General features: G+C 43.3%; 1 protein-coding gene across 1 annotated transcript in view; it reads left to right on the plus strand.

The window, feature by feature from the left end:
• Positions 1–4,636: 4,636 nt before the first annotated feature.
• Positions 4,637–14,373, plus strand: part of EEPD1 (endonuclease/exonuclease/phosphatase family domain containing 1) — an 81,009-nt gene continuing 71,272 nt past the window's right edge. The window contains exon 1 of the mRNA XM_019538650.1: positions 4,637–5,761. Coding sequence (XP_019394195.1) covers positions 4,908–5,761 — 854 coding nt within the window. The 5' untranslated portion in view covers positions 4,637–4,907. The remainder of the gene's footprint in view (positions 5,762–14,373) is intronic.

Below are 14,373 nucleotides of genomic sequence, written 5' to 3' on the forward strand. Positions count from 1 at the left end.
AGCTTGGCCAGTTATTTTTATTGGTGCTGCAAAGCTTCATATGTAAAATCCAAGTTTTCCAGGGCGGTAGGGTAGAGTATGGGAAAAGATTTCCATTAAAACATGATGCCATATTTTTTGTGAAATTACTACCAGCTGAAAATCTATCTTCTCCTGATTTCTTCTGGTAATTTGGAGCAAGGGAAATTTTGTTTTCTAATCTTTTTTTTTTTCAAATGCAGAGGCAATAATGGAAATAAACTGTTCTTAGGGAAATCAGTCATCACATGGAAACCTGATATTTTCTTGCACACAATAAGTTCAGGGACATTAAGAACCAGTGCTACAGATTTTACTTATGTGAATAATTCTAAGTTTTCGATAGATGCATTTATTTGAATAACAGTAACATACCAGGACCTGGAGTTTTCACTTCAAAACAGGGCCAGTTAGAATTTGCAAAGCAAAAGTAATATGGACTAGTGCTCTGGTAACTTAAAATGTTTTCATATATTTAGTTGAAAAGCTAAATCCATGGGTGGATTAATTCACACATATAAAGATCTTTGAACACATGAAAGATAAATACTAAGTGGTCATACTGTTTTTTTTTAATCTATGATCAATTGTAACTGAAGGAAGCAATTATTTTAACTCATCATTTAAATCTATAAGGCAAACTGTTGGTGAGAACTATATGATTTATAAATTCATATAGGCCAGCACATTTTTAAATAAATAATATAAAACTGGAGCTAGATTTTTTTTTCAACGAAACAATAAAATAAAGTCAAGATAGGCCTTGTGAGAGGGATTTATTAATGTTTCTGATGTTAAACATTAATGAATAATATTGTTTCCTGAAAGTACCAATGCCTAGAAAAAAATATGAAATTCCTTAGACTGCATATAAGGCTCGTGGTTTTCCATAAGTTGACAATTTAATTTGACTGCTTTAAACTTCTGAAACAGATAAGTATCAGCTAAAGGCAACTGAAAGATAAAATTATACATTTAGCAACAGGGAACACGGGGATTTAGTTGCTCCTCAGGGAGGTGACAACCTGCAATGACAAGGAGCTAATCAAATTGTATGGAGTTTGCTTTTCTTCTTGACTTCAGAAAGATGTTTGATGTCAGTTGCCTCATTTTTCCAGCTAGTGCAAGTACTATTACAGAAGTAGTGATGCAGGAAACACTGTCTTTTTCTAAAAAGGTTATTCAAATAAATATTTCCAGATAATCAACTGTCCTTTACTTTCCTTCTGCTTGTTAAAAACAGTTACAATACCAGACCTGTGGGACAACCCCAGCCCCATGTGTACCTGAGGTGAAGTCCCAGACTGCACTGAAATCAGTTAAGTTTAAGCCACCAACTTCAGTGGAGAAAAGTTTTCATTGCTAATGCACCCCTAAGGAATACTGGGATGCCAGAGGAAATTGCCATATTCAGGAATAGAAAATGCAGCAGCAAAAAGCTTTAAAATTTTCAGTCCATCTTCTCTTGAGACACCTCACCATGGGAGAAAGCTGTTGGGAAGGTTGGATTTATGTGGCTTCTTCTTGAAACAGCTGACTGCCCATAAGCAGCATTCACTCAAGGGAAGTGGTATCTAACTGCTCAGTGCTGCCAACCTTGTAATTCTTACAGTCCATGTAAGTGAGATCTGCTAACTTGACTGCTAGTACATTGTCAGTTGGCTCTCTAATGAGAATATGAATAGGTGGCCCTGACAACTGTGGGGGGGAATGCAAGACCTAATGCTGCAAGATTTTGTGGAGACAGATTTCTGGTTCACCTTAACCTGTATCATGCAACAGACTGTTTTATAGGTTCTGCTATGTGGGTGGTACATAGCTATAAAATTGAGCATAGATTAAGCACGTTTAAGATTATCCAGTCTGTCCAACTATAGGCAGAGAACATCATTCAGCAATTTCTGCATCAAGGCCATAACATCTGTTTGAACTATAGCATTTTAAAAGATTTATTACTGTAAAGTTTCCAAGTGAAGGAGAAGGCATCGCAATCTGAAACCGGTTGTTCCGGTATTTAATTTCTGCAGCTCTGTTGGTACCAGCAGTTTCTTCACAAGGAAAACTTCACATCTCCATTTTTTGTTGTTCCAAATCTGAACAAAAGGTTTGAAAATGCAAACTCTTCTGTGGGAGGGGTCTTTGAATACTCTGGGCTAGCCAGTGACTGTGGGAACCAGGTAGCCTCACCAGATTGGTAGCTCAGGGCCTGGTTTAACCAGATAGCCAGTTGCCTGGGGAAACTGGGAGCCAAAAGCTGGATAGCCTGGAGAGCAAATAACCAGGCAGCTACTAGCACACCTGTAGATCCTGAGAAGCCAGCCAAGCAAGAAGCCTGAAAGCTATGTAGTGTGGCTGGCTGCTTCTGAGAAGCAGAAAAGGTCAAGTCTTATCCGTTTAGAGAGCTCCCCAGCCAATTCTTCTAATACTGTTGGGTGGATATTTTTTTTTGTTGGGCAGATATAAAAACATTTCATAGCTGCTGATGGAATTTAAAGTATTTCATGATAGTGACAACTATTGATTTCTTTCTGGAGCCATTTCATCATCATCATATTTTTTATTATTATTTAACACACAGATGCCTGTTTCCTTTTGCAGGTATATAGGCACACATCAGTTTCAGATCTCTGCAACTTCACAACTGCTTTAATCAGTTCAAAGAAATTCTAAACAATATGTGGTAAAAACTTGCCATTATATAGATGGGTATTTTCTATACGAAGGTAGTAACTGCTGTGGTTCTTATCACAGCATGATTGCAGGGCAGAAAACATTCACTCAAATGGTTAATGGTTTCCAGCTCTGGGCTAATATCCTAACATGACTCCTGATGCATTGGAGACTGTTAACACAGTTTGTAAATCAGTATGTTTTTCAGTGGAAGTGGAAACATTTAATCACTTCAACGAGCACTTTTCACATTCTCTCCATAGAATAAGCGCTACTCCTGAGCTGCAGAGAGCAGTTCTGTACAGCATTGTTGATTTCCTAGGTTAGTTTTAAATTTAAACAGAAAACAAATATTCAAAGGCATGTATGTTGCACAATACTGTATTTAGTGCAAATACTAAAGCAGTAGCGCCTGAGCGCAGTCCTTGCAATGCAAACATCTTTCTGTACACCTAGAGGGTGCTGATAAAATGCAGTCTTTTATTTCTAGTAAACTGAAACCATATGTATATTAATCTACCTGAGAAGATTCAAGTGCAAACACTAGTGTACCTGTGTGCATTGAATTGTTATTACATGATGCACAGTAGGAACTTTGATGTTTATGTTTTGTATTATACATAGTATCGCATGATATTATTGTTATCTAGCTGTACACATAGCTGCTATCTGTAACCACGTTGTTTTCTCACATTTTCCTTCTCCTTCCTGTTCATCTGTTGCTCTGGCTTGTTATATTTTAGGGTATGTCTGCACTGCAGTCATGGATGTGACTGCAGTGTGGTATAGACGTCCGAGGCAGCTCTAACAAGCTAGCCTGGGTACTGGTAATATGATGCAGGAGCAGCATGAAGTTAGGTTGCAAAACTTTCCAGAGAAGCCAGGTAAATGCTTACAGTGCTGATTAACTCTGTGGTGCTGCTGCTGCATCAGCCAAGTCTATGGGGTATGCCTACCTGTCTGGCAGCAGCTCTTTCAAGCATGCTGCCCTCTAAAGCTAGACGTAGAGTAGCTACATCTGTGTGATGTGGTGGGCAATCTAGTTGCCATGGGAATGGGCTGTGGGCACTGTCATTCGGCAGTATTAACTCTCCTGCCCCAAACAGTACGTGACCTTGGCCATGTTACTTTCTAGTTAGGAGGCAGCCTGCGCAGAGCAGCACGGTGGGCTTGAGGGTGTCACTGTAAGGTGAGCATATAGATATTGCTACATCAAAGGCGCCCTGATGCTCAGTTCAGCCTTGGGACTGACTTGACTTGATAGATGGGGCCACTGCTCTCAGCACCCGAGCTCACTCAGAGGCTGACAGTCCAAGGCAGGCGGAGCAAGGAGAAAGGAACAGTGGGAAAAACCCTTGCTGGTGTCCTATTCACTCTCTCTTTCAGCATCCACTCTGCCCCTCTGCCCCATGACACTGGGAACTTGGGGTCTGACCCAAGAAATGCCAGCTCTCATGTTCTTAGACGCACCTGATGTCTGTAGTCTTCACAGGGCAGCTCCTGAGACTTGGGGTGGCCTGACGCAGACCCTGCGGGCCCTCCTCGGCTGCAGTTGCCTTTAAGCTGCTGGAGAGCCCAGGCTTCGCCGCCCCCACGCGCTGTGCCAGCAGATGAGGCCTTCGTCCCGCTGGCACCCGGGAGGGCGGCAGAGCAGGGAGGACGCTGTGTGGGGGGGGCAGCGCTCGGGCCCGAGTCGTCCCGCTCCCCCCTCAATGCCCCAGGCTGCCGAGGCAGCGCCAGGGCCAGGAGTCTCCCCCCATGCCCCGGGCTGGCCGTGGCAGCCAAGCGGGACAGGGAGCCGCGGGCCGGTGGCTGCGCCGAGGGGAGCCACGTGACCGGCGCTCCCGGCCCCGCCCCCGCCAGGCGGGACTGGGGTGGCGCCGGGCACGGCGGGGACTCCAGCCCCGGGCAGCACCAGCACCAACACCCGCACCCGCACCCGCCGCCGCGGAGGAGCGGAGCGGAGCTCCGACCGACAGAGCAAAGTGGGTCCCCCCGGGGCTCCGGGATAGGAGCCCGCGATGCTGCCCGCCCGCCCGCCGCCCTCCGCCTGAGGCAGAGCTGGCACCGGCAGGCTGGGCTCGCTGCAGGGCTTGAGGGGCATCTTTTTCCTCCCCCCGGCTGAGACGTGTGCCCCGAGCAGCCGCCGCCGGTGCAGAGGGCTCGTCTTAAACTCGAGCGCAGCCCTCGCTGGCCGTCCCCGCGGGGCTGCCGCCGCCATGGGGGGCAACCTGGGCTGCCACCGCTCCATCCCCAGGGACCCCTCGGACATCTGCCACAGCCGCAAGTTCAGCGCCGCCTGCAACTTCAGCAACATCCTCGTGAACCAGGAGCGGCTGAACATCAACACCGCCACAGAGGAGGAGCTGATGACCCTCCCCGGGGTCACCAGGATGGTGGCCCAGAACATCGTGGAGTACCGGGAGTACATCGGCGGCTTCAAGAAAGTGGAGGATTTGGCGCTGGTGAGTGGGGTGGGGGCGGCCAAGCTGGAGCAAGTGAAGTTCGAGATTTGCGTGAGCAGCAAAGGAGGCTCTGCCCAGCATTCGCCCAGCTCGCTGAGGAAGGACCTGAACCCGGAGCACCACCTCTGTGCCGCCAAGGTCAACATTAACACGGCCACACCGGCCCAGCTCATGAGCATCCGTGGCGTCACGGAGAAGATAGCCAACAGTATCGTCGATTACCGCAAAGAGCACGGGCCCTTCAAAAGCATTGAGGACCTGGTGAGGATGGACTGCATTAATTCCTCGTTCTTGGACAAAATCAGGCATCAGATTTTTGCGGAGAGGTCCCGGCCCCCTTCCACCAATACCAACGGTGGCCTCAATTTCACAGCCAAGCCTCACCCCAGCCCCACCTCCCTGAGTTTGCAGAGTGAGGACTTGGATTTCCCACCTGGGGGCCCGACCCAGATTATATCCACCCGTCCCACCGTGGAAATGTTTGGTGGGGTGAGGGACGGTAGGCCTGTGCTGCGGGTTGCCACCTGGAACCTGCAAAGTTGCTCCACTGAAAAGGCCAATAACCCAGGCGTGCGTGAGGTTGTGTGCATGACGCTGCTGGAGAACAGGTAAGGCGCTCCAAAGAAATAACAATACTTGGCGTTTGCTGCCTTACATGTCTGAAGTGCTGTATATTTAAAAAATCCATCTCAGGGTTATTGGATGTTATCTGCACTTTGCACTGGCATCTTGGTTCAGCCTTCACCCTGAGGCCATGATGATGGCACCTTGAGAAAAAACCACCGTAGTTAGAATACCTTAGCTCTAGTGCGTAACTTGGGAATGTGTCGTGCACCACTGGAAAGGTCCAACAGGCCTGTTCTCTAGCAGAGTCCCTTAACATCAAGCTATATCCCTAGAAAGTTTTGTTCAGATATTTAATAGATAATAGTTTAAACCTCAATAAATAGGACTATGTTACACTTCTTTCTTCCTCCCCCCTCAAAAAATGACCCAAAAGATACAGAGCGTATTCAAAAAGGCTTGAGATCTTCAGCCACTATGGACTGCTGCAGCTCATTTCTTGAGCATGGCAAAGCCATTATGAACCTGCATGTGTCTGATCTGCATGAATCACCCAGGAGTCACCACCTTGCAGTGCAGTTCAAGGTGTGAATGGTCAGGGGTAGCTAACAGAGAGTGTCTCGCACACTGAGAGTGGATACTCTGTAGTCATCTTTGGTCTGTGTTGCTGACTGGCAGGAGGGCATTCCCAGCAGAAAGCAGTGCCGCTGGAACCTCCTGTCTCGGGCAGTCTGCCAGACCTGGATTTTACTGAGTTTAAGGGCACAGTGTAAGATCTGTTTGTCTGGTAAAGGATTGGTCTGACCTTTAGAAATAATGTGGAACAGTTCTTCTGTTAGTACGAGGTTGTGCCATATTATTTAATAAGGCTTTTTTATTAATAAAAGATAGTCATGCTTAGCTGTTGGGGATCTATATATATGTTTCTGAAACAAGTACTCACTTGCTAAACTTCCTTCTTCAAAACGAAGCCATTTTTTCTATCGTAAAAGTACAAAGAAAGACTCTTTGAAAGTAACTTTTCCCCTTCACCTTCTTTTAGGCTGGTCTGATTTTTCTTTCCCCATGTAAAACCAACACTTCCACCTGAAATAAGTTTGTATGGATGATTCCTAAATGTCTGAAAGTGCGATATCCTTTGAGTGGAAGTACCGACAAACCATTATATATTACAGCATTAACAGCGCTATTCTTTTTCAGTATGCTAACATCAATCATACAGAGGTCAAGCTAGCTAAAAAATACAGCAGTGATGTTTGCAGTACTTTCTTCTCCTTTTTTAAAAGGAAACATTATGCAGTAGAAGTGTTTTGGAACGAAAGGAAATGCAGCACAATGTCCATGAGCTGTGACAGTGTTCTGCTGCAGTCCTCCTCTGTTGCAACATGTCATTAGCGAGCCAAATCCTCCAATGCAGGAACTTAGATCCATGTGCAGACATGACAGAGTTTGACAGCTAGAAAGCAAGATGGGTATGAAATGAACTCTCTGGGCATTCTCTTGCCCATTCCTGCTGAATGTTTTTCATCTGTTCCTGGATCATTTTGCTGTTTCCTAATTTCTGTTTTCCCTTTGGATTGTAATCAGTCTCCTACAAAATGAAATTGGCTACAAGTCTGGTTAGTCTGAGCATACTGCAGTGGTGGGGAACACTAATGAACTGATCTTTTGCTTTTAGCTTATAAACAAAATATCACCCTAAGTACTGTCAGCTAAGTTTGGCAGGTGATCATTTCCATTTTATAGTGATTTTTCATCCCTGTGAATGAAGCAGTCTGGACTAGGGCTGGGAGGAAAGGGATATAAACCAGCCTTGCCCAGTAGAACAGAAGGGAGCTAGAATAGCTGAGGAAACAAATAAATGACACAAAATAATTCTTGCTAATCTCAGGATGATTCTATTTCTGTACTCAAACAAAAGTGAGTTTATTTGCTTAGGATCCACTCTTGTAAACGGCTCACAGCAGTCACCTTTAGTATCTGGGCCACGAGATGGCTTGTAAAAAGTGAATGGTGAATTCAGTGGGTGTCATGGATGCCTGGCACTTTGGAAAATCAGGCCACTAACTTAAAAAAAGGAAGGAAGTGAGCAAGACAGACAAACTAGAAACAGCAGACAGGTCTGCATTTCCCTTGGAGGTTGAAGTAAACAAAGAACAGAGGTCTGCGAAACTAAGACAAATTACGTTAGCATTAACCTTACTCAGCGACTTGGGAGCAGTGGGTGAGAACTTCCTCTTGTTTGCATTAATGCTGTCAAAGCCAGTGAAGTTAACTGAGCTCAGAGTCAGCCTCCTCTACGTATTAAATAGTGCAAGTTTGCCTCTCCAGTTGTGTACCTCTTGGGGAAGTGATGACATGACTTGCAGAATAATCCTTGCTCTGCTAGATTAACTTCAGATAATAATCATCTGTGGCAATTCAGTTCTTGCTTGCTCAGTCAAGAATACAGTGACACAGAGGGCTTACCAGCACATGTAGAGGCTAATGGAATCAGTGAGGGACAAATGTGAATGTTGATGTTGTGCAGACAGGCAAGGGGGCAGATGACACTTGTCACCTACCAAATGTTGTCTGTATCTTTTGCCCACTGGATTTGTGGTCTATTTAACCTGCTCATTTTAACTTGCAAGAGTGGATGTGTTCTGTGCATGACAAGTAGACCACGTACTATGTACATAGCCATGTTTAAATAAACCAACCAATGCGAACCTGTACAGTACCAGTCCCTCATTATCTCAGGCTGGTGCCTGGCTGATTCCACTTACCCACAGAGCCATTTGTGCTCATTGAGGGCCTGATCCTCCACTGCCTTGTGCTGTCCTTTACACCCTGCAAAACGAGTATGAAACACAGTTCAATCACCAATGGTGACCCGTCCATAAGGAGTAGTTTTGAGAACACCATATCATTTAATACAATTCACCACCCGCTTCTGTGAATAATATCACTGAGTGACTACCAACCCTAGTGAAATTACCATCTGTATCCTTTTTACAAACATGTAAGATTCTGCTGCTCCCCTTGGCAGGTTACAAGACAACCCTTCCCCACCATTCAAGCGCTGAAGAGCATATGAAAAATATTTGAATAGGAGAAGTTACAGAAAAAGAAAGAAAAAGGGTGAAGCTCCACACTAGCTGGAGACTAATTTCCTTTTGATGTAAAAAAAAAAAAAGTATCAAATTCACCCTCAGAGGTACTAAGGGTGGCAGTAGACTTTGTTTGGCCTAACATCAGTCAGACCAAGCCACTGAGCATGAACTGTCATTGGTAAGCTATTTTAAATCTGTCACTAGTACAGAAAGAATGAAGTGCAGCAAGCTCATCACTCATATTGTTATGTATATTAAAAAGATCCTTTTTTTTAGCATTGCATGCAGGGTGTAAGAAAGCAGATTTTTTCACAGGGCTAGAAGGTAATTTTAGCAGTAATTTTGCCTGTTATAGTGTAGAACATGCAGTATAATTGGATTAAAGTATCAAATGCAGGGTGAGGTTGACCAAACCCGCAACATTTCTGCAGACGTAGTTCAATAAATCCAGGATTTGTTGAAAGCTTGTTAGAGCTGGCTTTCATATTGGAATGCAGATTGCTCCCTACATTGCTGCCTTTAACCTTCCAAGTCAGTGTTGGTACTTCATGAAGCATCTTGCTTCCAGCCTGAAAAAAATCAAGTGATGGGGCTTGGTTTTGAGAAGTAGTAAGGAAGCTAATGAACCTGTTGGAGAGGGGATAATGGAGCGGGGTGTTGAATCACTCAAATAGTTGAACTAGAGGAGAACTTTCAGATGATGTAAAAACACTTTATTTCAGCAGTTTTGAAATGAAATGTTTTGACCTTTTTTCCCCAGAAGGCATTTCATTTAGAAATGTAGCTTGATTTAGCATTAAAAAAAAATAAAACCTCCTACAATGACTCTTTCCCCACCCCACCCCATCAAAACAGTTCCTTTTTCCCTCAATTTTCTTTGTTGATACAACCTGAACATTTTTCAGATTGATATATATATTTTTTTCCCAGTTCAACCACCAAAACTGAAAGATTGACGCTGGGAAAGGCTTTTCTTTCCTTCTTTCTTTCCTTCTATGGCTTTTTAGTGGAAGACTGATAAACGTTGGCTCTCTCCACTGCGTAATTGGGAGCTCTGCTAGCAGCTTTTGATAGTTAAGGAACTATTTATTTATTTATTTTTTAACTGCACTGTATCTCAGTACTATTTATTAGGGTTAATGGAGCGGGTTATTCTCGATCACCATCATAAAAGGAAAGTGTTACCGTATTAGTATGGTCCTGCCTCTGTCACCTGTGTGTAAATAGGCTTGTTACTAGTAAGGTTGTGGTTTAGCACAGACTGGGCCTTTGTATTCATGTGGTTTTGTATGTAAGATCAGGATCTGCTGAACAGTTCTTAAGTTATATAGTATTCGTAAAATCAGTGTCCTGTGCATGAGAATGTGATGCTTCACAGAAGCAGCCTTGCAGTGGAAGGCTTGTTCTCCTTGTTGCCCCTCTTGGCTGGATTATGGTGACAGTAAATCCAAGTTGGGAAATAAAATGAGATTTACTGCAAAATTATGGTACATCTGACATCTCAGTGAGGCATTTGATAACTCGGCCTTTGTCTTTTGCTGATTGATTATGGGCCAAATCCTGATTTACTATATTTATATGAATAAATAGTCCCAGTGACATCAGTTGTGGGTGAGATGGTATGTCTCCGAGGGCATGCATTTATGGGCTGAACCCTTGTGCCATATAGGCTGTGGCTTTATCACATGGTTCAATGTTAAGATTTATGGGCTGAATTTGGCATCTAGGCTGGGTGTCGTGTGCTTCTGAACTAACACTAGCATTAGGCCTCAAACCAGTCCATTCCCCAGAGCTGTGGAAGTGTTACTGAGGAAGTGTGATGGACCTTGGAGGACTACCCAAAGGTGCACATTCCCTGTGTGATTCACACAGCAGTTGTCACAGACCTGAGCGTAAATAGTCTTAGAAAAGGGTGGGCTGTATACAATTTTACCATAGCCTCTCATTGTTTCTATTGTGGCCTTATGAATGATGGAGTTCATGTCAGCCACTGAGCTCTAGTAGCCTTTGCAGAACAGTTTTGGAGCTACATCTTGGTTCCTTTGTGGAGTGGGTTGGTAGAGGACACAATCTTTTCCCCACCCCACTTTGGGCTGTGGTGTTGTGGGGGTTTAAGATTTGTACTTCAGTGTGTAGTACTCATGCTGCTTTTTCAGGCTTTTAATTACATGCAGAGATCTGGCAGATGAAGGTGACTGGAGTGGCACTTGAGGAAGGTATAGGGCCTAATTTATGCCATGCCTGCCAAAAAAGTTGGTCCCCACTGCCCAAGTTCAGGGGTCCTTAATCTTTTTTTAAATTTAAGGCACCCCTTGTTAGACTGAAGGCATTTCTGAGGAAACGCCAGCTCTTAACTTTTACTCATTTTTTTTAACTATGGAAAAATTATAGAGCAATTCTGTTACAAAGAGCTCAGAAAGACCATAAGAGATCAGAAATGTTTTTGAGAGTGGATTCCTATTTGAAATCTCTAGGTTTATCTTATGAATTGTGTAGGTATTTGCTACACAGTGCCAATATTGTGTGATACCCTTAAAAAAAAGTTGCAGAACCCCAGGGTGCCATGGCACCCTGGTTGAGAATCCCTGCTCTAGTTTAACTGCTCTCTAGAGATTGCACTAGGAACCAGGGCAGCACTTAATTGTGCACATCCCTTACTGCAAAAAATCTTTTAAATTAATGATTCCAAGTGGATTTCTGTGCCATCAAATACTGATCAGGGACCATGCAAGAATATGCTTTGTAACTGAGCAAATTAAAGTTGGCATGGAGTCTGAAAGCCAAATCTTATACTCTCAAATAAGGGAAAGAAATGCCAAGACTAAAGCTCGAGTCCCATGGAGTATTATTCTGATTCAGGGTGGAAGAATTCCACTTGAACCTCAACCGTTTTCATGTTCCACTTTTTCCCTTTTGCTTTAATCCGTCTTCTGGAACTGTCGTCTTCTACTAGTCCTGTAAATCCACATAACAAGTGTTAATGTTAGTTGGAAAAGTGAGGATTCAACCACAGAGATGCAAGTGCTGTGGTCTGTTTAAGGCAGTTAAGATTTTTCATTGGTTTGTTTGGGGTTTTTTAATTTTTTTTTTCTTTGAGAGTTTTTGTACTTTGCAAGATAAATATGCTGTTCCTCCAGACTCTCCTTCTCTTATCGTTGAACAACTGCAGCATGTGGTTTAACTGTACTTGAAAGGATGGGAAAGAGATTTTGGGGGAGAGGCAGTTTTTGTGTTTTGTCTGGTTTTTTGTTTGCCAAAGTACCATTTGCTAGCCTTGTATAACAGGTATGAGAAGTAGTGTCATCGTATTTGCTTAGTGAATCTTTGAAACTTTCTTTGGAAGGGAGGTTTGAAATAAGAGCCTGGTGATTTTCATCCCGTTTCCATTTCCTCCCAGTAAACTGGAGAGGAGGGGAACATATATCAAAGAAAGGTCCAACTACCTTTCCCCCCCACCCCAAGTCCTTTTCACACTATTTAATGGTTGAAATAACAGGTGCTGAGCTAGTCAGCAAATATGTGTTTCAAGGACTCAACAAACACTGTGTGCTTGCTTTGGGGTTTTTTTTATTTTGTTACCAAAACCCTTGGTGACCCTACCAAGTAATAAGGTGTCTGTTTTGTTCTGTATCTTTTTCTTTAAATCTCTGTTTGTTTCTTTAATCATGCCAATAATGTACTGGAGCATAGCCAAGAATAAGAATTGCAGTATAAGAGCTGTGAACAAGTATTGCCCAAATAATATAACTTAACTGATAGACCTTAAGCTGTAAAAGAATAAATAGGGCCCTTGTCCCTTGTAATGTTTAGTGAGTTCCATGTTCTGCAGTTCAAGATCATCTTAAGAAAAAAAGTATTATCTGCCATATCTTTGTTCCTATAATAATGAAAAAGCAAATGTTATTTTATTCATGTAAGACTGGTAGAATTTTGCAGAGCTGGTGTCATTACAGTCTGGATGCCATCCTTGTGAGAATGCTGCAAGAAAAGCTTGGATAGATAGGTCCCTATCTTAGCAAGCCTCTTCAAAGGAACTGTGCTGATTTAAACTGGCTGAAGATTTGGCCTATTACTCTCAGCTGTTGAATATTGAGTTTAATGCCACAAAAGTCTGAATGGCTTCTTTGAAGCCTCAGGCACACCCGGTTGTTATAATGACTAATGGGATAACAGCACTCTGCCCCCTTGCAAGATTGGACTGCTGAAGAGCAGAGCTGTGATATAATAAAGGGAATCATCTTCCTGAGATCTCTGTAAGGAGGGCACTGTCCACGTGGATTTGAATTGAATCCATGACATCATTTGATTCATTCTGTCTGAAATCTGGGGTCCTTGAGAGGGAAGGGTGGAGACCTGAGTGGGGATGCAGTGCAGTAGGAACATAGTTGGCATACATCAGTTACTACCCAGATTTCTCTGGGTGCTCTGGGGATGTTCAGGGGCAAAAGGGAGTTCCTGCCAGTGCTCTCAGCCATGCTATCAGCCTGTGAGAGGAGGCTGAGGATTAGAGTAGTCTGGAGGCTCTGTTTTTTTACAGAGACGGCCCTGGCTTCCGCCTTCCTCCTGTATGAATCTGCTGAGTTTTGGTAAGGTCCCATAACTGTCCCTGTTTGTGGCAAGAGAAGACCACAAACCATGCACAAGGAATAATAAGTGACTTTTCCACAGTGAATGCTACAGAGACATTCTCGCCCAGGGCCCCCTGCCCGGGGTTTTGCTGCAGGAAGATTTGATCTGAACTGTTTGCTTCTTTCACAAGTTGGTTATTTTTCCTTAATATATAGAGGACAATATCAAACCAAAACACCTTTGTCCTGTGCACCAGCTTTTAAAGTGATAGTGTAGCTAGAGACAGAACATATGTTATGCTGACATTCTCAATATAAAAATCCTCACTTTGCCTTTTCTTACCTACTGTGCTATTGTTACAAGTGTCAGTGAAGATGATTAGAACTGAAAGAGGAGGGGGAAAAACATGTCTTTATTTTTTCACAACTTTATTCATTTAGCGATATACAACATCTATCAGTAAATAGTTTAACTCTTTTTTTTTTCCTGTGCATTAATATAGATATACTGTACATTTATTTTATTTCATTGAACTCATTGGGTTTATATACTATATGCATCTTGGTAAACTAGAGACATCAAGAGTAACTTCTGTAAACCCTAGTGGATTTTGTATAACACATTTAAAACTGACATGCTGTACAACTATCCACATTGATTGGCAAATTACCCTTTGATACCCAGAAGCCTCCTCCTCCTTCACTGAATGGCCTATGCAGTCTTAGCTTCCAATAATTCCTTGGCATGGTTTTCCCTTTCCTATGGAATCAAGGACCTATGCTGTGTGTATGCACTTCCAGGATCAAACTGCATCAAAACAGAACTTAAATGGGAATGAGGTGCTGAAGTGGCCTTTTCAGGTTGTATCTGAATATGTGCAGTTGTCCAGTCAAGGCAACGAAGGATTTTGAGAGGCCAGAATAGAAGTGAATGACACATTAGTGTTTTGTAGCTTCTGAGCAGGGTTGAGGATTGCACTTACTGTATTTACT

The sequence above is a fragment of the Crocodylus porosus genome, unplaced genomic scaffold (assembly GCF_001723895.1).
Source record: "Crocodylus porosus isolate Cpor-Errol unplaced genomic scaffold, CroPor_comp1, whole genome shotgun sequence".
Classification (NCBI taxonomy): domain Eukaryota; kingdom Metazoa; phylum Chordata; order Crocodylia; family Crocodylidae; genus Crocodylus; species Crocodylus porosus.